The sequence below is a fragment of the Eutrigla gurnardus genome (genome assembly GCF_963514095.1).
Source record: "Eutrigla gurnardus genome assembly, chromosome: 21".
In the NCBI taxonomy this organism is placed as follows: Eukaryota; Metazoa; Chordata; class Actinopteri; order Perciformes; family Triglidae; genus Eutrigla; species Eutrigla gurnardus.
The window spans coordinates 19,526,793-19,554,161 of NC_139932.1; the positions used below are offsets into that span (position 1 = coordinate 19,526,793).

The 27,369-nt window shown below is 42.3% G+C and overlaps 1 protein-coding gene across 3 annotated transcripts in view; it reads left to right on the forward strand.

Moving 5' to 3' along the window:
- ano2b (anoctamin 2b) overlaps positions 1 to 21,924 on the forward strand; it is a 53,728-nt gene extending 31,804 nt beyond the window's left edge. For all 3 annotated transcript variants that reach the window (XM_084039187.1, XM_084039188.1, XM_084039186.1), the window contains 5 exons: positions 4,941 to 5,093; positions 5,310 to 5,362; positions 7,252 to 7,430; positions 19,349 to 19,454; positions 19,563 to 21,924. In XM_084039187.1, the coding sequence (XP_083895313.1) occupies positions 4,941 to 5,093; positions 5,310 to 5,362; positions 7,252 to 7,430; positions 19,349 to 19,454; positions 19,563 to 19,940 (869 nt within the window). In that variant the 3' untranslated portion in view covers positions 19,941 to 21,924. The remainder of the gene's footprint in view (positions 1 to 4,940; positions 5,094 to 5,309; positions 5,363 to 7,251; positions 7,431 to 19,348; positions 19,455 to 19,562) is intronic.
- Positions 21,925 to 27,369: the final 5,445 nt, after the last annotated feature.

Genomic DNA, 27,369 nt, shown 5'->3' on the forward strand with positions numbered 1-27,369 from the left:
TTTTGGGAAAAGACAGGCATCTGTAGATGTTTGGGAGCCGAGAGGAGGAAGTAGAGAACAGTGTGGACTTTAAAAGTAAACAACTTGTCACCGTTTTACCCAACGCACTTGGCCAAGGGGTATTTTTATAGCGGCCATGCCCGTTCCAACGGGTCTCAGCGTGATCAGGGCCTTAGTCTGCAGACAATCATGATAATAGGGAGAGTTCACTATAAAATCTAAATATTTTTCATCCTTCTTAGTAGTGCCTTTTATCTACCTAGATTGTTTTGGTGTGAGTTGCCCAGATATATGCTCAAGGGATGTCTGTTTCCTCTCCAATAACATATGTTTCATATACATGAAACTGCCCCCAAAACAAGGTCTGTGGATTCTCTTGAGTAACATGGTTACAATTTCTGAAAAGAGACATTGCTCTTGAGCTTTTCCAAATGTATTTTTTTTTTTTTTTTGTTGAGAGAAGGCAGACACCTCTATGGCCGTGATCTCCATAGGCAGCTCACATCAAAACACTACCTAGATTGATAAATAGCTCTGCAGGTTAGAGGAGATAAATGTATGTTTAATTATGGGGTGAACTGTCCCTTTAAGGTCATCCATAGGTTATATAGTTTAAAGAAGCTGACTGATTCATTGGCTTTGGGGGGAAAGTTACTATATGGAGCCAATAAAGAGCTACAGGTGTTGGTTTGTCATGTCTGACAACACACACACACACACACACACACACACACACACACACACACACACACACACACACACACAACCATAGGATGGCCTTTTGTATCATTACAACCATCTGCAGTCAAAACAAACCAACAACTGCTCAGTGATAATGTTTGATGGGTGAAAAAATAAATCCTTTTGTTTTGATGAAGAACAGGCTGAACGGGATATTTGTTTGCAGAGATCAAGGAGATTGTAATCCGGCTGTTTTACATTTTAATTTTTTTTGGATTAATTAATTAACTGTTTCATTTACAGACTGCTGATGGCAGCTGTTCTTCAAAGAAAAATATTAAAGATCCCCTCTAGAGATTATAACACCTAAAAAATGTGTCACATGTGTTTTTTCAAAGAGAAAGATCATATCTAGTCCTTCACCCTCCATCCAGTCTGTGTTTATGTAAATATTTGTGCCAAAGTTTAAAGGGTACATTTTTCAGTCTGGACCCCATTTCTAAGGGACGTATGAAGACAACACTATTTGAAATTGGTCCATTATTGAGGGAGAAAGTTGTAACTGGGAGTCACGAAACAAGCTGCACCAGTATAATGATACAACCACTAAAGTCTGCACAACCTGTGTTGTGTCAAAATGTTTGCATGGATTGTTTGTCAGCATATAGTGACAGTTTGAGCAAATATGACAATAGGTTACTTGTATTTAAGTGACCAACTGTATCTTTAAAGGGACTTAAAATTCCTCTTACCTGCAGTACTTATCAAATTGGTTTTCAGGTGCCTAGATTTTGAGATATTTCCCTTCTCTTCAATATATTGGAGTTAAATGGCACAAACTTGTGGTGGTCTGACGTATCTGCACAACAGGGATGGATACTTTTATATTTAAAAAAATGTAAAAGCATGTCCTTGTATTGTTTGGTGGAACCAGGACCTAAGTTCAGCACAGCCTTGAGAAGTTATTTATTATTATTATTACTTTCTACTATGCCGTGAGATTACAATGTGGAGATTCCATGTGCTATGGAGCGAAGACAGAGAGTTGAGGGAGAGAAAAAACGAGACGCTCATGTCGCTGCAGGGCACAGCAAGGAATGTAAGAAATGTCTGAGCCCTACATGTAAACACACACTCACACATAGCTGTTAGATGTATGAATGGCTAGTTCTGGCTCTGTATTGAAGCCGTGTTGTATTTGTGCACGTCTCTGTGAGAACTGGTGCTTGTGTTAAGGTGTGTGTCGTCGAACCCGTCAACCTCGGCTCAGGTGGATGGCGAGGTTATTCTAAGCTTGCCCTCGAGCACTCGCGGCCCCCGCTGACGTATTTTCTTCCTCGCCACTCTTTGTCTCGGCGTGGCGTCCCGAGGTGAAGCCGTCAGTCTCCGGCTCGCTGGAAATCCCCGTTCCCACACCGCTAAAGTTCCACTGTTCCGATCGGAGGCGTACAGCAAGTCAGGCAACCTGCCTCGTTTTTCTCATGTTGCCCCTGCACTTTCTTAGGAAGCAGGTGAACGTGTTTTCATCATCTAGTGAAAGTTTGCAGCAGAAATACTGTGATAAATGTTGTATTTTTAAAGCAATACGTCACCCACAAAATGACCATTTGTATAAGCGCTCATAACTCAACCAGTTACCATGAATCTTGATGAAAACATTGTTTTTCTCGCATGCCAAAAACTGTGGATGATTTACTTCTTGTTGGGCTGAAGTAAATCAACGGCAGCAAAACTACGTTGTGCAGTCTAATTTAAAGTCTCATTAATCCATGCATCTCCACTAAAACATCCCTATTTAAAACACAGGCAAACTACTTTTTTAACTACGTTATACTGCACAAGTTGCAGGCTTACTGCAGCTGATCTTTGACCTTCCTGTGGCTGAAGGGAAGCTGCAGTAGCAAGCCTGGACTAGTCTTTTTTACAGCGCCCAGTTTTCTGTTATTGAGCTACTATCTAAGGTGGTGACCTCCAGACAAACTGATGCTCCTTACTGAAAATTTCAAGAGCAACAGCACAAAAGTCTGGTTCATCAACAACAATTTACAGAAATAACAATGTGTGAGAAAAGAAATGTGAGTGGGTGCTTTAAGAAATGATTCTGTCTGTCTGTCCAGAGGTATTACATAATTACTTTGCACTTGCGCATCAATTATAAATGTCACTTTTTTTTTACAAGCAATGAATGTAATTAACCGCCACCGCAAAAACCCACCACCCGTTGTTGATGTGGAAGACACACACACACACACACACACACACACACACACACACACACACACACACACACACACACACACACACACATTTTTGCACCCTCCTGGTGTTTCACATGATATGTGATCATGATTTTTTGTGGACAAGAAAATGTGGGGCATATCTAAAAGTCACAGCTGTGCTCCTAGTTATGAAATTTAGTCGCATTGTCTCTGAAATACAACTCGAAGGTAGCAGTCTGGAGCCCTGGGTGGTGACCAAGCAGCTGCTGCAGAACGAGCCCTGCAGGACCAATAGTTTGCGTGTGATGCTGGTGTACTGTCCAATAAATTCCCCATCAACTTTAGTTTTAATAATTAGTCATGGATGCTATGTCCCTGGGATATTAGATTAGACTGACTTACATAACACACACACACACACACACACACACACACACACTGCTAAATCATAAAAAGTCCCAGTTTAGCCGGTGGAGTGGAGTATTTAACCTTAAAAGGCATCATCTGAACCACAGGGTGAGCCCGGACAGGCAGCGTGACTCCTGACCAGACTGAATGACTATTCACCAACGTCAATCTGACGGCGTCTTCGTGGCGGGTTGAAATGTGTTTTTCCCTGCAGAGTCTCTCTCTCGCCGATGTAAGGCTTCTTTTTTACATCAACTATAGCAGAACACATAGAACGACGCTCTTTCAGAGAAACGCAGGAAGTGAGTTTGTATCCTACATAGCATTTGTAATTGTGAAGATCCTGTGGTCACTCGGACGTCCCAACATGCATTGCAGTCTGCCACAATGCATTTTCCACTAGTTCCTTAACTTTGACGGACATTTTCACGTCCTGCAAATATAGTCTTTTAATTATCCGACATTAATTACATTGATAAAACCAGAATACAGCGTACACATGGGTCTCTCCTTACTCACATTACTGCCGTCATCATGTTATGACTGCTTCGTTGGTGTAGAAACGCTAATATCTATTGCAAGCTAAGGACAACACAAGCAGAAAAGTAGTGTGCTCGTTATGAGATATGTGATTATTGCTGATTGCCATGATATCTGCCATTTTTTTAAACATGAATATTGTACAATTCTTTCATTTGTTTATTATTCTCTCACATTCTAATAGCTCTCATTACGTTTTTTAGCCATAACAGCCAGAGATCTAGACATAACATAAACGTGACAGCAAATATACGCATTATCCAACCTCCAGTGTGACTGTCCACACCACTGGAGTTACCTTAAAGTGAACTTCCATCTTTAAAAGTGTTTTTCTAGACTCTTTCAGACTAGAAAATCGAATTACTGAACAACCTTTTCAGACGGCCTAAGCTCAAAATACCCCAACTTGGATGTGCTTTGAGATAAAGCTGGACAAAGAATAAAGTGATATTAAACCGCTGCCACTGCCTGAGAACTCTGCCACGAGGCAATAACAAAAATAGGCAAAACACTTTGTTATGTTTGTAGCAGGGCAGAAGTAGACAGAGTAGTAGACACCCATGATACTATGACGTAGACCTTAACCTCAAAAGCATCTGATTTATTTTCTGCATCAAACTGCTGCGAGAAACTTGAAGGCAGTCTTTGTTTAAACTGTGCCCTCCGGTAGAAAATTGTAGCTTGGGTTATCTTTATGTCTGTCATAACGAATTACATAAGTCCGAGCAGTGGGATTTTCCATGAGTGATGTAGTCAGTTTGGTAGTGTTTGTGAGGACTCCAGCAGACAACCACACACATTTTAATACAGATATATTATCATCAGTATAATTATGATTAAAAACGTTTATAACAGGTGGAGATCCAGGACCAGTGGGTTAAAAACAAATGTTTGTGTTACCACACTTCTCTCATATTTGTCTGGAGTTGCACATGGGCTGTATCGGAGGCATTTCTGACACTCGTATCTGAAAACAACTCTAGATAGACACACACATGCTAACACCTGAATTGATTTAACAGCATATGTCGACGTTCTGTACCACTACAAAGACTGGAGCATGTTTGATGATCGTTGATCTCTTTTCTCCAGTCATCCAGTTTGGTTTCGTCTCTCTGTTCGTGGCCTCGTTCCCGCTCGCGCCGCTCTTCGCTCTGCTCAACAATGTCATCGAGATCCGACTGGATGCCAAGAAGTTTGTCACGGAGCTACGCAGGCCGGTCGCCGTACGCGCTAAAGACATTGGTAAGCCGGCGTGACGCACGCCAGAAGGTACTCGTGATCACTGCATTCAAAACATGAGGTGACTGGGATTAACAGCAAGATAATGAATATTGGAGAATGACATCATGGATACAGTTATGTACACAGGACAAACTCTGACTTTGACAACCATGTTTACTTTAATTCATAAGCCATCACAACAAATGTTGAACCACTCATTCTCTCTTCTTTCTGTAGGTATATGGTACAACATACTGAGTGGAATGGGAAAATTCTCAGTCATTATAAATGTAAGTATTAATGCGATGTCCCTGCATCAATCTGCGTATTGAATAAGTGATGAAGGCAGATACTGCACAAGAACTGCATGCTACATAATGCATCTACATAATGGGACTGTTTTACGGTCCCACGGAGAGCACAAGTCAGCACTGACACATTAGTGTTAACAAATAGGACATTCACAGAGGCCACTGTGGCTCTCCAGCAGCGTGGCCAGTGCATTTTTAAATGTGAGTCACCAGGTCAGATATGGAGGGAAATAGGACGGATTACTTTACAGCCTAATAGATATTTTCTATGTCAATTGTAACGTATGTGGTTTATTCTGTGAATCTGCATTTGACTCATTTAGTGAAATACTGCATTTCAAAGTAATTACATCATACTGAAGTAACAATATTCAGTTTTTTCAGGACACAAGATCAGTACATTATCTCAAATAATTGCGGTCAAAAATACATACAGCATGTATATAATGAGACTAGATGGCACTCTGCAAAACAGCAATGATGATGTCTTTTTCCAGAAATCATGATGTAGTTTCTCAAGATAAGATAAGATAAGATCCACAGACCTTGTGGGGCTCAAATGTATTTTTTTTTTTAGCTAGCCGAGTATTATATAGTATAGTATTATATATTCCAGAGCAGGCAGTTGTTACCTACAACACTTGGCAACTCACACCAAAACAATCTACAATCTGATAGAAAACCTTGAAAAAAGTTTCCAAATCATTGAAAACGCATGAAAAATTAAAGGTAAAAGGTAAAATGTCCTGTAAAATCTTGTTTTGTCCTGGAACATGATTTCCACATTCTCAGTATTTCTGGTTTTGCTGTGGAAACGCTGTGAACACACCCCCAAGTCACGTCACATGGTAGCACATGCAGGTTGAGTGACTTTACATAACGTTGTTTACTTCTCAAATCGTTTTAAACAACTGAATAATGTCCAACTGGCTAGCATGTCTGTTGCTGGTCTTGCCTGCAAATGTTTAAGGTTTGTGAGTGATGCTCTGGCTGGGAGGAGTGGTTTCAAATGTTGTTGGATAATAATGTATGGGGTCAAAGCAATGAAAGGAATTTTTGTAGCGGTAGCTCACAACAGGTGTGATTAGTCTCGTCAAAGTCGAGCTGAAAGGAAAAATATCCTTTTTTACCCTTCATTCACATTCATTCATATTGTACACCTTTTTAACAATATATGACAAAAAATTATTAAAAAATACCCCCAAAAAGTTATTTTTAAATCCGACCTCCACATAGGAATTAGTGTATGGCGCCATCCCTGTCTCAATATCCTAGAAAATGATCTCACTAAAACAAGAGTGGAGCTGCATGCCTGTGGGTTGCATATATACTTTAAATGATCAATTGTTAAGAAAGATAATATTTCATATTAAATAGAGATTTAACCTGTATGTAGACTCTGAGATGTAATCCGTCATGACCTTGTGGGGAGTCCTGTCTAAAACACCTCCCGATGCTGATCTGTCGAGGTCAAGGGGTGTTGTGGGGTCCTTCACCACCGAACCATATCCTATTCCGTTTACTTTTAATACTAAAGAGATTTGTGCCGGATTAAGCAGCGGGAGTTTTTATTTATTCTAGAGCTTATGGGGCATTTGACACATATACAAACACTAAAGCTGCCCCATGAGCTTCAAGGCAGCGGAAAAAAACTGGGCGCAGAATTCCCCTTTTGTGTATCTTGTATCACTTCCACAGACTTTACTGAGTTAATACATTACTGAAATACTGTGCTTATATAAAAATAAACTTTTGACCTCTGGCAGATCTACCCATACAAGCGAAGGGGGAGTTTTTACAAATTGCTTAAGTTTTACTGGATAAAATAGAAATGTCTCACTTTGTCTGTTTTCTTTTATCTCCGTTAGGCCTTTGTGATCTCCTTCACGTCAGACTTCATCCCTCGGCTGGTCTACCAGTACATGTTCAGTCAGACCGGCACCATGCACGGCTTCATCGACCACACGCTCTCCCACTTCAATGTGTCAAATTTCAAACCTGGCACGGCACCGCAGAACATAGAGCAAGGGAACATCTCCGTCTGCCGGTAAAACACACAAACAAACACCCGTGCAAGCACAGATATTAGTAGCAATAGTTCTGTTAACTTTTAACTTAATAATCTTTGTGACAGGCATTTAGAAATATTATTATTTTATTTAGCCTTCATCCTCAATAGGCCATACATTTAAATCAAAATAGAAACCTCTTCATGCAATTAAACAAGCACATGCATTGATGAGGAGGGGTGACCCCAAATAGTCGACTATTTGAGCCTGATTCTACTGCCAATTTTAAAATCAAATTGTGCCTCTGAAAAAAAAGAATTATTCCATTCTGGGTATATGAGCGTGATGAATGTCTGGTTTACATTTTTGTCCCAATAAATCATGATATATAGCCTATTCTGGTATGCCAACATCCTTGAGAGGGAACAGATGTTTGCGCCAACTTTGAAGAAGTTTGCTCATGGCATTCCTGAGGATCACATTGACCTTGAACTTTACTGTTTGACCACCAAAATCAGATCAGTTTATATCTGAGTCCAGGTGGACATTTGTGCCAAATTTGAAGAATTTCCCTCCTGGTATTCCCCAGTCATAGACCTTGCCAGTGCGGCGGCATTAACAAAACTCATGATTCGGCGTTCAGGCAAACTTTGACCAATCAGAATGTCAAATCTTATCGGGGACACCCCTACGAATTTTTGCACACAGCCCTAATTGTTTCTTGTTTTCTGATATAATTTTCTATTTACTGACAGTGGGGAACTTTGTGCATTTATCTATTTTTTACATCAGATGATTTCAGTTTGGGGGATTTTGTCTAAGTTGATGAATAACATTTACATTTACATTTAGGTCATTTAGCAGACGCTTTTGTCCAAAGCGACTTACAATAAGTACATTTGTCAAAAGAAGGAAACAAAGAAACCACGACGTATCATTGCCGATGCAGTAAGAGCTAAAAATAGAACAAGTGTTAGGTCCTCATCTGAGTAAAGTAGTACTTCAAGAGTAACAGTGCTACGATCCGAGTTTTTTTTTTTTTTTTTTTTTTTTTTGCGGGTGGGGGGGGGGGGGGGGGGGGTCGAGGGAGGGTGTTAGTGGGTCATGCTATGTAGAGTCGAGGTGAAGTCTGAACAGGTGAGTCTTGAGCCTTTTTCGGAAGATGGCAAATGACTCTGCTGTCCTGATATTGGTCGGGAGTTCGTTCCACCACTGAGGCGCCAGAACAGAGAAGAGTCTGGACTTTGCTGAGCGACATTTGTTTGATTTCAGCGATGGTGGTACCAGCCGGCCAGCTGAAGTAGAGGAGCGGAGTGCTCGCTTCGGGGCATGAGGTTTGACCAGTGTTTGAAGGTAGGCAGGTGCCGTTCCATTGATGGCCCTGAAGGCCAGTGTCATCGTCTTGAATTGGATGCGTGCTGCAACAGGGAGCCAGTGGAGGTCACGGAGGAGGGGGGTCACGTGGGAGAATTTGGGTAGGTTGAAGATAAGGCGTGCTGCAGCGTTCTGGATACGCTGCAATGGTTTAATCGCATAGGCCGGGAGTCCGGCCAGGAGAGAGTTGCAGTAGTCAAGGCGGGAGATGACCAGTGCTTGGACCAAGAGCTGCGTTGCATCCTTTGTGAGGAAGGTCCGAATCCTGCGGATATTGTAGAGGGCAAATCTGCAGGATCGGGCCACAGCAGTGATGTTGGGGGTGCAGGATAGTTGGTCATCGAGGATTACACCCAGGTTCCTCGCAGTTGAGGAAGGAAATACTGTGATGCCCTCAACAGTGACCGACAGGTCCATGTGAGGGCAGTCTTTCCCTGGGATGAAGAGGAGTTCGGTTTTATTCAGGTTAAGCTTGAGGTGATGTGCAGTTGTCCAGACAGAGATGTCAGCCAGACAGTCCGAGATGCGAGTTGCAATGTGAGCGTCAGAGGACGGGGGAAAAGAGAGGAACAGCTGGGTGTCATCAGCGTAGCAATGGTAGGAGAATCCATGCGATGTGATAACAGAACCTAGTGATCTGGTGTATAGTGAGAACAGAAGCGGTCCTAATACTGAGCCTTGAGGGACACCCGTGTCCAGAGAGCAGGGTTTGGACATAGAGCCATTCCATGTGACCTGAAAGGTGCGGTTTGTCAGGTATGATGTAAACCAGGTGAGAGCAGAGTCGGTTATGCCAAGTTCAGCCAGAGTGGAGAGGAGAATTTGGTGGTTGACTGTGTCGAATGCAGCAGATAGGTCAAGGAGAATGAGAACGGAGGAGTTGGATGATGTTTTGGCGTCTCGCAGGGACTCGGTCACAGTGAGGAGGGCCGTCTCAGTGGAGTGGGCAGTCCTGAATCCTGATTGGTTAGGGTCTAGGAGGTTCTTCCGCAAGAGATAGGATGACAGTTGGTTGTAGGCAGCACGTTCCAAGGTTTTAGAGAGGAATGAAAGAAGAGATACAGGTCTGTAGCTTTGGATGTCAGTAGCGTCAAGGGTGGGTTTTTTCAGGAGAGGCTTCACGATAGCGGTCTTAAAATCCGCTGGAATGACACCTGAGGTGAGGGAGGAGTTGATCAGGGTGGTGAGGAATGGCAAGATGTCGTGTGAGATGTCCTGGAGAAGAGAGGAGGGAATCGGGTCAAGGGAGCAGGTGGTGGCACGGTTCGATGTAACAAGTGCGTGAACGTCTTCAGAGGTGAGGGGGCTAAAGCTGGTAAGACCATCCGAGTTGAGAGTTGGGGGAGATGTCTTCTGGGAGGGAATAGGCGTGAATGATGAGCTGATGTCATTTACTTTCTTGGTAAAGTAAGTTGCAAAGTCATCGGCAGTAAGGAAGGAAGGGGGCGGAGGGGTAGGAGGGGTGAGGAGGGAAGAGAACATGGAGAAGAGTTTCCTGGGGTTGGAGGCAGAAGAGTTAATCTTTGCCAGGTAGAAGGCAGATTTAGCTGCCGAAACAGTTGAGGTGAAGTCAGAGAGGAGGAGGTGGTAGTGAGCAAGGTCCTCGTGCTGTCCCGATTTCTTCCATTTTCTCTCTGACGCTCGCAACAATGATCTGTTGGTTCGCAGAGGTTCAGACAGCCAGGGAGGGGGGGGAGTAAACATTACTGTTTCGTCATGGTTCATAACTTTGACCTTATCCAATACATAAAACACTGTATCTCTGTATCTAAAAACAAATATCTACTATTATCATGCTTATTTCAAGGCTAATATTCATTTAATTCAACTGATGGGTGTCTCTTCTTTGGTTCATGGAGCTGATTCATTTGAGCCGATGATGATTTCATTCTCTTGGCTTTATTCATATCAAGAAACTTTTTGGTAACATTTGCACTTTCTTACATTCACACTGGATGCAACAGCCCTTTACTGACCACTATGTGATATAAATACAATACTATATCATCTGCATAGAGTGGTATATTCAATGAAGAAGAACAAAGTGGGCAGTCGTGCACAAACTTGTTTGGTGGACATGGATTGCATAATTCCGGCACAATTGAATGATAAGATAAGGCATTTGCTGGTAATAAAGAATAGTGTGTACTCTTTTAAGAACCACAGTTAAAGCATTTAATGCCTACAGGTTATCCCATTGTTAATGTCCAAAGGTCAGTCCAGCATCTAGTGAATAAACAGCACATGGTTTTGTCCGAGATGGGGTGGGGTTGATGATTTTACAGATTTAGAAATACAGTGTACTATTGTATCTTTGCATTTTCATTCATGCCAGTGGCAAGCAGCTCTTTCGTAATAATCAATATAAAGAGCTGCAGAAGAAAAGGTCACGAATGCCGGCGCCCACAGACAGAGGTCAGCCTGCTGTTACATAAGACAGCAAATGATTACAATGCAAGAATACAGTCTTTGTGCCAATGTTGTGTGGTACGTCACGCCGGAATCACGACAAGATACTGAAGGCCCTTCAGTCTTGGCATGAAATTGGCTGGAGAATGTTCCAATAAGGGTGTGTGTGTGTGTGCAGTGGGTGTCGTGCTGTATAGTGTAGATGTACAGACTGTATCCAGACGCCATATTTGCCGCTGAAGGCAAATGATTCAACTCAGTGTGTAATTCAAAGTATGTCAGATATCCAGACAGTTCTTTCTTTCTTTCTTTGATGATTATACACAGGAGGGAAGCAATGGGGTAAAGAATGGTTGGATGAACAGAGAATGGAGGGATGAGGGGCGTTACTGAACAAGATAAGAAAGAAACAAAGATAACATAAAGCTGGGGATAAGGAAACGTGGAAATATGTAGAAAGAAGACAGAGGAAAGGAAGGAGGGGAGAGGCACTGTAGTTGGATGTTTGGCTAAATAGATGGATGGTGTGACAGAGGCCAACCGCTAAGGTATTGCATATTTAATTACATTTAAAAACAGCAGTGTGAGCGAGTTGAAGACAGTTTCTGCATCAGTGGGCAGAGCATCACTCTACTTATCTGCAGACATGTTTTCTCTACTGTATTCACAGTGCTAGATGACTGATAGATAGAACAAAGCATTGAGCATATTATAGAAGTGGACAATGTCAGCGTGATGTCACCCATTGGTTTGTGGCATTTCGCCGTTTGGCAAGCCTTGAGTCTGGTGTTATGGCCGTCACCATCTAAACGGTTGTAATGAACTGTAATGGGACTAAATGAACATCATGCTGGATTGAATAGGACTTGGAACTAGCGATTGAGGCCATAAACTCATGCTTACAATGTTTACTGAGGTAATACATCATCTTTTGATGATTTTAGTGGTCATACCTTTTCTCATAAAAATGTTTATCTTGATCGTATAAAGTTTGCTGAGGTACTTTTGAGCAAATATGAAATCTTCCTCAGCCCCTACAGTCATTTGGCTGACCTTCATGTGGAGGGGCAAGAGAAAAAAGCAATTTCCCTACTTTGCTTTGCCCTATTGTTGATATACCGACGTTAGTTAGTTTTAAATCAAATTATATTTTGGCAGACGCTGACAGTGATTTACAGGAAGCAAAGAACAACTACACAACATAAACAGATCAAGGATGAAAAAACAAGAGATCGGACGAAGTGCACCACAAGCTCTTGTGAGCGGAAGGCTTTACATGTTACAAATCATCGTCTCGATTAGTTTTGAAAATTATTATGACAGCAAGACTTCTAGGCTTCTACCTGCTAAACGTCAAGACGTTGGCTGTTCCTTGAGCTGATGGGAAGTTGGCCGTAGTTAACGCTCTTATCGCCTGGAACTCAAGCTAAAGCCAAGGAGTGAGGTGATGGATTCCAGTGTGATTTCTGATTCTCACGAATATATTCAAATGCACAAACATCAGAGACGTGTTGGAGCCACAAGGCAGTAAACATGTCATCCTACATGAATTATGAAGATGTCTCACAGGTATGGTAGCTAGTGTGTTCCTTCAGATTTACCTAAAAATTAAATTGTTGTATCGCCTAAGATACTGTTAACTGCAGGGTGGCCCATAAAGTTGGAATCATTTGCAAATGTCTTTTCTTTTATAGCGCCAAACAAATGTTCTGTATTAATTCATTTCACCTGGGTGATTGGGACACATAATGTATTCATTGCACCCTGTCAAAAGTGATTACTGGTGCATTTAAATAGGAATAAACAAAGGATTGTGTCTGAAAACAACAGTGCATTTTATAGAGTTTCCTTTGAACAAAATGCTCTGAATAAGTTTGCCTCTGGCAAACATTTGTGTGGTATAGATGTATAGGACTTTGTTGAAAGAAGCAATAAAGTTTGCTGGCTCGGTTTGGACTACAGAACCTGTAGTGTACATTTTAATTTACGGTGCAAGAGCTCAGAAAAATCTACTTTGTTCCAGAAAGTGTTCTGTGTGAAAGTATTTGTTGCAATGGCAATCCATCTAATAGTTGTTGAGATAACTAACTTGATTGATCTGCATTTCCATCCCTAGATGGCAACATTCAGTTACCAGAATGGAGCGTTGAACATCTCACAGATCAGTGACTCTGTGATCAGTGCTCTACTTCATGATAAATGCCTGAACATGTTGGATGGATATTTTGGATTAAAATGTTTTTCTTGTTACTCTCAGTATAAAGCCAGGGGAGAAAGTAATACACTGCAGAGGGATGGAAGTGGTTTTGGATCAAAGTAAGCCGGATGCCAGACCCGTTACTGTTCTCTGCTCTTAACAATTCTGTGGAAAGAGAGATCCGAAGATGAAACACAAACAGTGGACAGAGTTTCAGATTCCTTCATTTCTCCCGTCTGCATTGCCAGGTGATGACGTGGTTCATTTTATCACTGTGATCTTTTATCTCTTTAAGGCTTTTATCTTTTTAAACCGTTTTCAATCCTGGATATGTCAGGCGTGTATTGCAGCCTATAGTGCCATGTATAAAAGTTCTTTGTTATGATATATGTATACAATGCTAAGCCATTAAAATAAGAAGTGTAGACAGATTTATGTATTTATACAACACATTTTAATTCTATATTGGCATTTCTACATCATAATATTAAACAAACAGGGAGATTTATACGCTGTTGCCCATAAAGTTGGAATATTTTGTTTTCAGATACAATCCTCTGTTTATTGCTATTTAAATGCACCAGTAATCACGTTTGACAGGGTGCAATGAATACATTATGTGTCCCAATCACCCAGGTGAAAGGAATTAATACAGAACATTTGTTTGGTGCTATAAAAGACAAGACATTTGCAAATTATTCCTACTTTATGTATTGCTTATTATAGGTTGTATTCATGTTAATGTGTCTTATTGGATTACATTTAAATTAAAGAACAAAAGTTTGGGATCAAATCATTTCGGGGACTTCATCGGCCACCCTGTTGAAGATCTGTGCTTTAGATCATTGGTTAAACTATAATGTTACCGTACAACAACCCTATTTTGTGATTGGAGGCTTTGTGTGAGCGTGTGTGTGTGTAAGTGTGTGTGTGTGTGTGTAAGTGTGTGTGCGTTTTAAGGATGGGAATGGTCTGACCCTCGTAAAAGTATTCCTGGATCCCAAGGGGGCACTGAGTTGGCAGCAGGAACCGTCAGGAACTCACACACTCGTTCTCAAGTCTCTCACATACTAACTGTCATCTTATTGGTCTTGTGAAAGTACATGGAGTTTGATGCTCCAGTTGTTGCCGAGCTCCACTGTTATAACCAAACATGGAGTGTCTGCAAAACACACACACACACACACACACACACACACACACACACACACACACACACACACACACACACGGCAAGAAAGAAAGAGAGGGACAAACATATCTTTGATAATATGACTCCATATTTGATTCCATCCAGGCAAACTCAAATTAAAGTGACTCTTACTGGAGTAAGAGGTCTTGTCTCACAGTGTGGTTCATATTGGAAGTTGATCCACGACAAGATACTGTAAAATATTTAAGGCTAGTGGAAGAAGAAAATAAATAGATCAAAGAAAAAAGAGAGGGAGAGAGGAGCTGACTCTCACGGCAGCATTCCTCACACATGACTGTATAAGGAGAAGCAATCAGACACCATAAGTCCCTGCTGACACACACACAATGCACACACACATCTCCTCCTTCCTTCCTATACTGCTCGTCAAGCACTTAGTCAGACAATTAGGCCATTTTATCTATTTTGGCTTCGGAGGAATCTTTTTCACGGCATAGTGTGTGTGTGTGTGTGTGTGTGTGTGTGTGTGTGTGTGTGTGTGTGTGTGTGTGTGTGTGTGTGTGTGTCAATGGTGTCATTTTAAATGATGAATGTCTGATCCATGACATTGAGCTGGCATGTTAAACTGCTGTGCGTTTACTGTAAAGGACCTTTTGGACCTCTTCCAGGGTGATTGGCATTTCCTGCACTTCCAGTTCTAATGCATTTTGTAAAAACACTTTTATTAAGCTTACAGATTTTAAAATTGGGTTTAAGCATTGGTGTATTAAACTTAAAACTAAATTCTGCCATCATTCTATTAAATATTTTCATCTGGAATTATTTTTAAACCAGACAAACTTGGGCAGAATGTACTTTACAGGCAGAATGTGTTTATTTCTAGCCTGATATTTACAGTTCTGATAAAGAATGCCATCTTCAGAGTCTGATGGTAATAATGTATGTTTATTAGCTGATTTGAATTAAACGGAAAGCACGACTAGATGGGTGATTTCTTACTGCGAGTTAAATGAGAAAATTGTTAACATTCTCATCCAATAAATATGACGTTGGGACTGGAGGGGGGAAGCAGCTAGTCATCATATCTAAAACAAATGATCCCTTAAAAAGAAACATGTAGAATGGATGTGGTTTGAAGAGGGGTTACCTATGCCGGAGGATTTCTTGGCCAGGAACGGGAGATCCTGATGTTTTTGATAGTTGCCTGGCAACCTCACAGTGACAACACAATTTCAGGAAGTCCCTGCTCCCGGGCCAAGAAATGGTCTTGAATATGACCCCCAATGTAACCACATACTTTGTCATTGTGTGGCATGGCAGCATGCCAGGTACAAATAGGAGCAAGAACGTATTTGTTCACCATGTTTGGAGAGGCAACAGCTTTTTTTCTTTTTGCTAGATCTATGTCAAATTGTTTGGCTGTGGTCGCACAGCCATTGTTAACAAACAATAATGGGTTTTGGCTTTATAGTATGCAAGCAATAGTTTTTAAATTGGGGAATTGTGGGGTTTATTGTTTCTTCTTTCTTTGCTTTTGTGGTGGACTGAACTACGGGTGTCCCTACTTCCAAGTTCCCAGACATTTTTGTTATGCTGGGGTCAATAGTTCTTTGGACTCTCCAAGCCTGTTCTTTATGTTCAACCCTGCAGTAAAAACTAAAGACTTATGTATGTTGTGTTTGCTCCCTGCGATGAGTAGAACTGACCCTCAGAAACCCTGCATGGCTTACTTATCCCTTCTCTTCTTTAATGAATCTAATCCTCGTTGTAATCGATGCCCAAGAGCAGTATTTTGCAATAGCTCAATTCTAATATGATGCTGGAGAGTTGATGAACAATTATGCATCACGTTTTAATAGTTGTATTTTATAGAGATAGAAAACCAATTAATGCTTGACTTGGATTTGTGACCAAAGACTTGAGACGTAACGTTGACTGTAGACTCTGACTTGCAAAAGGCATGTTTTTAATGAACGATGTACTAATGAAACAAGTGTTATTGATCTTGCTTCCTCGGATGGTTTAGAACCAGCTGAAGTGAGTTTGTGAAGCCTGAAGCCGACTCGCTGCTTCTTGTGGCTTTGATTTTGTGGATTGAGTTGTTTGGGTTTTTTCCCCTCTTATGAACGATGTCGTGCTTGAAACCTTGTTTTTGTGCCTGGTGGACTGCTCTCTCTCTCTATATATATATATATATATATATATATATATATATATATATGGCTTTTTCTCCACATGACGCCGACCTATGTCAATAAATCTCAGTGTCTTTGATCTCTTCTGTACATTCAGTGGTTTGGAAGGAGGCTTTTTCTTTCTGGTCAAAGATGTTATCTAGATTAACAGTGGGATGCCTTGTCTCACGACTTACTTAGCAGCCCACAGGGAAAGGCTGACTCCTTTAGAGTAGCTGCTGTGAAAATGGATCCCAAACATAAAGACTAGACACCACTTCTACTCCAGATTCACCCCTGCCCTTCACTGTCCACTCCTCTCTCCTGTTTTATGGAACATCTTCTAGGGTTGGTGGATGGTCAGATTAGTAATCTGCTGCTCAAATGTCACTTTATGGGCCCTAATGTCTTTCTGGCTATTAATGTATTTCTCTGTCACTGTAAAGCACTTTGAATCGCCTCGTGTATGAATGGTGCTTTACAAATAAACTTGCCTCATAGTTTTAAAGCGTATTTATCATGTTAAAAAGGAAAAGCAGTGTATTATTGTCTCTACACAAGGTTTCCGTCCTTGAAACCATCATTGCTGCATGTGTTGCCATCAGGCCACCGCTGCTCTGAATCTGATTACTTTGAATATATTAAAAATACTTTTTCATTAAAGATTCAAAGAAGTGATAAGTGATTTTTATTTTCCTCAGATTGCTCAGCAGGAAGTGTCGTGGCCTACATTACAGACTAATGGCTGGAAAATAACTGTGTCATTGTTTATTGCTTTTTGATAAATTGTATTAAGTCTCGTAGGCTTTTAAGCGGTTACAGACTCGACTGTCCCTCGGACCAACTGGCTACTTTGCTGACGGGATGATTTTGATTGAGGCCTGCTGGCTTCTTTCATGTGTCCACATGTGGATGACTGACCGCATCCAAACAGTTGTCTTATAAATAAACCCTGAAGTTTACCATGAAGAGGGGGAGCCCTCTTTATGTTTTTGAGGAGTGCTTGCATCCAACAGGAAACGGCTTGGTAAAACTTGGCTTTTTACCAGGAATTACTGAACACAAACTGACTCAAACTATAGGATAAAGGTGCAGTCAGAGATTCAAATCCAATATTTTATTTATCAAATTCAGCAAATATCTCCTCCCTACAGTTTAATCCTGGGAAACAGGAATAAACGTCCAACCTCTTTCCTTTTCCTTGGAAATATAATGTTTTATGTTAGTAATCAATTCATTTATTTGCCATATTAAATCATACAAGATACTTCAGTGAAAAGCAGTCCTTTGAGTTACATCAGCAGGCACCAGATTAATCTGCAGATCATGCAGGTCCAGTCCTAAAAGTTGCAGCAAAAGGCAAAGAACAGCTGCATAACGTCATTATTTCAGAAGATGAGTAAGATTTCCCACCAGCTTGGTACCTGGTTAAAACTCACCGTACGCTGGTCAGGTTGGGAACCCATAGGTTAATGCATATTTCTCTTTGTTTGCTTGAAATATGTCCAAATCATTTTGACTTGAACCAAAGTTGCACCTTTTCTTTTAAACAAGTCAATTTCCCGGGATTCCTGCGACAATCTGGAACAGAAAAATCTGAGTCGGGAGATAAAGAACCAGACGCTGGTCCGACGGTCCCAGAAGCTGGTGGAAAGAGAGCGATAGGCATCCTTTGTTGCTGTGTAGCGGTGGTCCGGTGTGTTGTTGAGGTTTGCTCTGTTCAAGAATGCTTGTGGTCCTCATTTATGATGAGCCAGGTGTTGTTCCACCTCGAACACAGGCCTGAGGTGGAACGTAATGAACCCGTTATTCATCGCAGCCGGTGAATTAATTGGTTGGCGGTTAATGAAAAATGCTCCCTTCGTTTTACCGGATAGCCCATCAGATGGGCAGCAGATCTGGAAAGAATCTATTTGAAAGGTTTTTTCATAAATAATAATTTGACCGAATTTATACAATGATGTAAATTCATAAATGACTAACCGGAGGGTGGCTAAAGAATGTAATTTGTGTGTTAGATCTTTAATATCCTCAAGCCTTGAATTAACATGGGACTTCACATTTCTCTTATTACAAAAACAGATGTTTCATTTTGTCGTTATTCCGCCGATGTTGCTTTCCTCGTTGTTGCTTTCTTCTCTTTGATTCCTTGTCCTCGTGTTACGCCATCGGCCGCTCCCTGGACATATGGTTTGTGTTTTGGGCCGTTTAGAGTATTAGAAGGAAAACAAAGACGAGGACTCCTAATGAACCCGATTGCACTTTGAGTCGTCCCGAGTGGAGAAGCGGGACGTTTGACCCGGGGCAGGTAAAGATGAATCCGGATCACGGTATGGAGGAGGACCGCTTCACACACTGCATCGCTCAGTGATCACCTGTCAATCAAACATAGTGGGCGGGTCCTTCCTTGCCTTACCTCCGGTACTTAAAAGTGAACAGTCTTTCTAATGGCCAGCAGGGGGCAAAAAGTAGTCAGATTGAGAAAATGAACCTACTTCTTACTTCATTTATGATCTCAGTGTATTAAATATCATACTCATACACAGTACCTGCTCGTGCTAATATCTACCTACTTGATCCCAAACAAAGGAATCAAACGATTCAATTTCACTTTGTCCATTTTCAGCATCCCTACTCTTGTTCTCCTAGGTACAAGGACTACAGGGAACCCCCTTGGTCTCCAGAGCCGTACACGTTCTCCAAACAGTACTGGTGTGTCCTGGCTGCAAGGCTGGCCTTCGTCATTCTGTTCCAGGTATGAGCTCGTTGGGTTTCCTCCACGATGCCACTCAGTTTTCATTGTCACGCCGTTTACATACCGAGTGTCCCATCTCCATCTCCTCCTCTCCTCTCCCTCCTCCAGAACCTGGTGATGTTCCTCTCCCTCGTAGTGGCCTGGGGGATCCCCGACATCCCCAAAACCATCGTGGAGCAGTTCAAACGGGAGAAGAAGCTCCTGGTCGATGTCTTCTTACGGGAGGAGAAGGAAAAATTCCAGCTTATCCAGAGCCTCTTCTCCAAGGACGCCACCCTCCGACCCGGCAGCCACACGCTCAACCCCAACCCCAACCCGGGCTCGGCCGTCCCGGGTCGCTACAGTACTCTTCCCCCGGGTCCCACGCCGGGCCCGGCCGGAGACGGAGGGCCGAGGGCCCGGTGCAGGGCCGCCAGCTTCAGCCAGTTCACCGGGAAGATTCCCTCGTCGCCCGGAAACGAGAATTCAAGACACACGGCGGTGTGACATGTAACACACACACACACACACACACACACGTGTTTAGGGTGCTTCAGCTGGGCCTCAGGACACGCTGCTCTGGGGGTTCGGTCCATGAATGTCTGTGTCTTTGTGTCCAGGTGTGTCGGACACAGTAGTGCTGTGATGAAAACAGAGATCACAGGTCCATTTCATCGGTGTCGCTGTGGTTGGATGAGTTCCTGCGTGTTGTTCCTACTTCTACCGACTGTTCACCTGATTATCATTTTTACTTTTTGGTAAAAAAAATAAATGATTTAGTGAGGCACACTTGCTTCATAGCGTAGACAAGCAATAATTACAGTGTTAGGCTGAACAATCGAGTACAACAAGAACCTGGACGAGTCTGGAGGTAAAGACGGAACGGACAGATTCATGAGGGAGACTCGATCGATACGATGGATCGATGGATCGATGGACACGGACTCGTTACTGGAGAGTTTTCCTGCTTTATGTGCTTACGCTCTTTGTGTATTTTTAACAGAATCTGTAGCAGCTGCAACACTCTTCATTCCTCTACTTTTCAATACGTGCTACTGAGCGCACAGAGATGGAAATCATCCTCTTTATACAATTTCAATCTTTTTCAAACTTTACTAAAACTGTAACATTAGTCAACACAGAGCTGCCGGTCATTATTTCTCTGCTTATTTAATGAAGAGACGCCAAGGTGGCACACCGTTGCATGCCACTCGTAGACTCCAAGCTGTAGAAATAGACGGATTGATCTTTTCCTCTTAGCCATACGGACTCCTCAACTGAGGAGAATGACTAAATAACGACACAGAATAACTTCTGGATGCAAAGCCAACTCTTTTGCAAACTGAGCCAGAAGTGATCTCACCGTTGCCAAGGGAACACATGCTTCCCTTAATAATCCTTTCATTATGAAACAGGCTGGTACTCCGACATTCCTGCAGGTAGGTCACACATCTGGGTTTACGAGTGCCCAAATAGAGCTGTCTCGCATTAAGAATAAAGCTCTTGTGTCATGCAACCGCTGGCAGCCATGTTTGAAGTCTTCAGCTCTTTAGAAACACAGACTGTATTTATCGATTTTGTACAAACGGGCCATCTGTTTGTGACTGCCGAGCAGCCGTTTCCTCACCGATAGATCTGATTGGTTTTATGCTTCGATATTGATGACAGCTTGTTAGCTTGCTACATAGGGTTACTACAGTATCCGGTCTAACTAATGCTGTATAGTTGTAAGCATCCTAACTGAACTAGCTTTTGCATTTCAAAAGTAAAATGACTTTTTTTGTGTGCAAGGAACTATAAGCTATAATGATATTCTAAACTAATGTGCATATCTTCCATTTTTCATAAAAAGGGATCAGATTTTTTATTTATTTTTCTGTCAGTGTGGCTGCAGTTTCCCAACATGGGTTCATATGTTCCCCGGATGTATATTTCACATAATGGGAACATGACAAAGGACCCTCTGTTAAACATATATAAAAAACAACCTGGGAATGACAACGAGCTGGTTCGCCAACTCTACGATGGGAACCTGCAAACGATGTGTCCCAGCTCTAAATGTACTCAATATGACTTAATATAGCAGAAGTTTACTGAATGTGTGGACAGAATACTGAACCAGAGTCTTTGGGACCCTGGGGACATAGAAAAGCTCCCACTTTTTAACATTTGGGCGTCAAATTCAACTTCAAAAACACATTTTAAAAGTCTAATTGTGAAGATGTGTTGAGAGACTGCAGACTTTTTAGGGCTGAGCCACTTTCTTGGGAATGAACTGATGATCCATACTGTTAACATCTCCGTTACCATGCCGACATGCTGTAAACCTTCACTACTGTTTCAGAGGCCTTGTAACCGCTCTGGTGTTTCAAACCCCAAAAACAAACCGTCTGTCTGCTCAGTGATGCGGTGTAATGCTGCACTGTGGCCACTAGTCTGATATAAGTAAACAAGTGTATGTCATGTTTGCTATGGAACTGTGTGTTGTTGTTTTTTCTCCTTTTAAAAAGGTACCATTACCTCAATAATGCATGAAATAAAGTGCAGCATTTTATGTTGTTTAGCCATACAGGAGCTCTCGGAAGTTTCCTCCAATTCCCAGAATGCAACAATGACATCATTTCCTGTCTGAAGTTTTGAATTGAGGAGCTGTTCTCGTGCTTTCCTCTGGGGGAAGGAAATGTTTGTAGATGTGGGTTGTTTTTCCCTCCTTCCATGACGGTGGATCCTTAATTTCACGTGATTTCATCATTCTGAACAGGTATGTTTGCAGCTACGTGACATCTGAATGTTTGAGTTGTTTTAGGGACATGTTACACTGGATATCTCATGCACATGGACCATGTGGTCATGTGTCTACTATTAGAACAAAGTGGAGGTATCAGAGGAAACAAGCTTCCTTAGAAATAAGAGTTGGAAGTGTGGAAATGTGCAGGTTTTATGAGAGCTTGTATGCTGCTGGAGGCCGAGGCTAAACATTTGAAACATTGATCCATTCCTCTTAGCTGACTGCTTCAACTGCTTATTGATTCTTTTCAGCTCACTGTTTCACCCATTTGTCCATTATTTTTGACACTGAACCGTTAGTTCAGCTAAGTGCGTGAACAATTCAATGATTTCTTTGGCTGACTGCTTATCGACTACATTCTGCTCAGCGTTTGAACTGTTGATCCGTTAACTTCCGTGTATTTTCACATTTGACCTGCTGTCATTACTTGAATCTATTCTGAACTTCTCTGCTCGCTTGCTTACTATATTTGACTCAATTGCAACATGTAGTGTTTAAGAGTAGCTGGCTCGTTTTTCTTTTTAATGCAAATTTAATTTCCACTTTATCCATATTGAGCTACAACCTTTCCTTGTCCTCCCCTGCTGAAGTACCAGGAATCACACGTGTGTGTGGGTTAGGGTGGGGGCAAATTGGCAAGAAACCACGTAACTTATCTGAACCTGATTGCATAAAAATGAGCTGTGGTTGGCACCGACACACAGTGGAGGTTAAAGAGTGTGTGCATGCATGAATATACAACCTCCTTATTGCAAACGTCCTCCAAGACCAATTTGTGTCTCCTGGTTTGGCTCCATCCTACCAGGAAACCTGGGAATCCAGAATGTTGTGAGAATCCATTGTGAGCCTTTCGACTTTTCCATTTTACTCTCGAAGAACGATTTAATGTTGACGCCACAGAAATAGAGCCGCGTGGAATAAGCAGCAGCTGCTGCCCAATCACACGCTGCTAACATGACGGGAACGGTAACATCATGATCAACGCCAGGTGTGCAGTTGTGGGTGGTTCGTGGAAACTCAGCATTCTGAGTGTAACTTTAATGGGATTTGGATTCCTGACGTGTCTCTAAATGTTGGCCACACAGAGCGGGAAGCAGCATTTCACGGGACGCTTTAACTGCTTTCTAAGGCTTCTGTGCTCGGATGATGACGTGTTGACTCATAATTTAGCCAAACCTGTATTTTCAATAATGCAGCCTAATCTCTGTGTGTGTGTGTGTGTGTGTGTGTGTGTGTGTGTGTGTGTGTGTGTGTGTGTGTGTGTGTGTGTGTGTGTGTGTGTGTGTGTGTGTGTGTGTGTGTGTGTGTGTGTATTTGGCTTTTATAGGGTTAGCTTTTAGACGGGCATGAACCTGTTGGAAAGTCTGGGCAGATATAGATTATTATATAACATATAATATGTAATAAATTGAATAAGGCTACAAGTATGAACGGATCCTAGGTGGTAGATTGGATAGTTTGGAGGAGGCCAACTGGTTTTCCCTACTGTTTATTCCTATTTCAATGCATCAGTCAGCACGTTTGACCAGGTGCAATGATCACATGACGTGTCACAATGACCCAGGTGAAATGAATTCATGCAGAACATTTGTTTGGCTATAAAAGACAAGACATTTTTAAATGATTCCAACCCAGTAGAATGGCTCTAAAATGCCTTTTGCATCCTTTTTCATTTCAACCCTCCAGACAAGCTTCGAGCAGAGCCTGAGGCGTCGGTGGTGATGATGCGTTGAAAGCGTGATATCGCTTTATCTTTCCTGAGAAATCTGGGGCGGACCTGAACAATGTGCAGTTACAACAACTTCCTGGTTCTCGGCTTATTGCCCCCATGTCAGTGTCAGGTTGTTGGCACGGAAACATGGGATTTCGATAACTCAGAATTTGAAGATCTTGGGTCTAACCCAAGCAGATGACCATTAAAATGCCCTTTTAAACCATTTTGGATCACATCCCCGGTCACATTCAGCACCTATTTAACAATATATGCTGAATAAAACTCTTTTCTTCCTATGTTTAACTCTAAATCTTACAGCATCAAGACGGTGCACAGGAAGAAGGGACATTATCTGCAGAAATGAGATCATTCTGGCTGTAGCAGCCATATCCCTCCAACGCATGCGTCACAACTCTGTTTCTTTGCAAATATCTATACCACATAGTCTCAAACCGGTGCTTTACTGTTTTTTTCCTCCTATTATCCGACATCTAACGAGGATTACACAGAAACCTTTCAACATTCAATCTTGTTTTCTGTACAACTTTCTTTAAAAGCGGTTTTCATTCATGATTCTTCCCTCGGTCTCTGTAGCGGCCTGCAGCCTGCATGTCTATACAGTGTGTGTGTGTGTGTGTGTGTGTGTGTGTGTGTGTGTGTCTGTGTGTGTGTGTGTGTGTGTGTGTGTGTGTGTGTGTGTGTGTGTGTGTGGGTGTGTGTGTGTGTGTGCGTGTGTGTGTGTGTGTGTGTGTGTGTGTGTGTGTGTGTTCTCTCCCTGCCTCTGGCTAATTCCTGGCCTGCCCTGATTTGTCTTCATTTCCAGTGTATACGTCTTCTCCTCTTCCATGGAGCTGCAGATGTTTTGAGAAGTAATAGTTGTCTTCATTACAAACATGTTCATGTCATGTTCATCTTCATCTTCATCTTACAATCTTTGTTTACACGCCCCCCATAAGCTAGCAACAGTTAGCTGTTAGCGTTTTACAGTGATATGCATTCATAAACAATGAATTGTATTCACTTGGATATCTAGAAGCTCATGTTTGCTTAAGTGCACTACAGCGATTAGCACTTACATGTACTAATATAAATATATATATATGCATTCTACTTCAAACTATTATCAGGGCTCAGTAAATGTGTGTCAATGCACAGATTCATATCAATAATGATGACTAACTGGGAGATGCATGATGGGAAGGAGGCTCCGGATTCAGCAGGAATCCATCGTGTACGTCTTAATGGACTTTCTAATCGACTTGATGAAGTGCGATGTCTGCAGGATTACACACCTGCTCTTTGGGTGAACGAGGCCAAGCAGGTGAGCCTTTAAGATGCTTCAACAGGTGCATCAAACTAACAGGGAGGGAGATGTCGTCCATTATAAACTGAAGGTCAAAGAGAGTCAGGTTGTCGAAGTTCATGCAAACAACTCCCGGAATATTGATATTTATGTATAGCATTGATATAAAATATTAAAATGACTTGATGATGCTCCATAATTGTAACAGAGTAGAAAAAAAAGAATAATGTTGAAATGAAAAGCAAACATTTGTTTTTTATTAGTCATGCTACAAAATGTGGAAACTTTATGTGGAAAATCTCAATCTGTAATTTATATAACTGTATATAAATATTGTCATATTTCTGAGGCTCTCGTGGATGTAAACGTCTTATAGTGAAAATGTGATAGAGATAGAGAGACAGAGAGTTGTGAGGAGGGAGGGAGGGTGAAGAGGTCGTGTTCCTGTGTGTCTGTGTCCTCAGGCAATATGTAAGTCATATACTTTTCTTTTTTTCTTCTTGTTTAACTTCATCCCCCCCTCTCTCTCTCCCCCTCTTTAAAATACAGATGAAAGACTTCTATATAACTCCGATGTGGAAAATGGAAAATGCCCCAGGCCCCACATTATGTACACACACTGCCTAAAATCTACAAACACCCTGATATTCATGTCTCTGCACGCAGATAAATAAATAACTTTAATACATGTGCAAAACGTTGTGTGTGCATATTCACAGAAGGAAACGTGCACACTTGTTGCACCGCCATGCAGGAACACCAGCACACCTAACACCCACAGAGGGACACGCCCTCCTCCTCGCCGTCCATCTGTGTAAATACATCAGCTTTGAAGTGTGAGAGGGTGTGGGGGAACAAATCAACAAAGTCCCAGCTGCATAATCTGGCGCACCAGCCGGGAGGTTTTCTAGCTTGTAGGGCACTGCATCCCGTTTTATCCACTGGAAGGTCACCTAGAGGGCACTGCATCCTGTTTTTATCCACTGGAAGGTCACCTAGAGGGCACTGCATCCTGTTTTTATCCACTGGAAGGTCACCTAGAGGGCACTGCATCCCGTTTTATCCACTGGAAGGTCATCTAGAGGGCACTGCATCCCGTTTTATCCACTGGAAGGTCACCTAGAGGGCACTGCATCCCGTTTTTATCCACTGGAAGGTCACCTAGAGGGCACTGCATCAGGTTTTTATCCACTGGAAGGTCACCTAGAGGGGTCACCTAGAGGGCACTGCATCAGGTTTTTATCCACTGGAAGGTCACCTAGAGGGCACTGCATCAGGTTTTTATCCACTGGAAGGTCACCTAGAGGGCACTGCATCCCGTTTTTATCCACTGAAAGGTCACCTAGAGGGCACTGCATCAGGTTTTTATCCACTGGAAGGTCACCTAGAGGGCACTGCATCAGGTTTTTATCTACTGGAAGGTCACCTAGAGGGCACTGCATCAGGTTTTTATCCACTGGAAGGTCACCTAGAGGGCACTGCATCCCGTTTTTATCCACTGGAAGGTCACCTAGAGGGCACTGCATCAGGTTTTTATCCACTGGAAGGTCACCTAGAGGGCACTGCATCCCGTTTTTATCCACTGAAAGGTCACCTAGAGGGCACTGCATCAGGTTTTTATCCACTGGAAGGTCACCTAGAGGGCACTGCATCAGGTTTTTATCTACTGGAAGGTCACCTAGAGGGCACTGCATCAGGTTTTTATCCACTGGAAGGTCACCTAGAGGGCACTGCATCCCGTTTTTATCCACTGGAAGGTCACCTAGAGGGCACTGCATCAGGTTTTTATCCACTGGAAGGTCACCTAGAGGGCACTGCATCAGGTTTTTATCCACTGGAAGGTCACCTAGAGGGCACTGCATCAGGTTTTTATCCACTGGAAGGTCACCTAGAGGGCACTGCATCAGGTTTTTATCCACTGGAAGGTCACCTAGAGGGCACTGCATCAGGTTTTTATCCACTGGAAGGTCACCTAGAGGGCACTGCATCAGGTTTTTATCTACTGGAAGGTCACCTAGAGGGCACTGCATCAGGTTTTTATCCACTGGAAGGTCACCTAGAGGGCACTGCATCAGGTTTTTATCCACTGGAAGGTCACCTAGAGGGCACTGCATCCCGTTTTTATCCACTG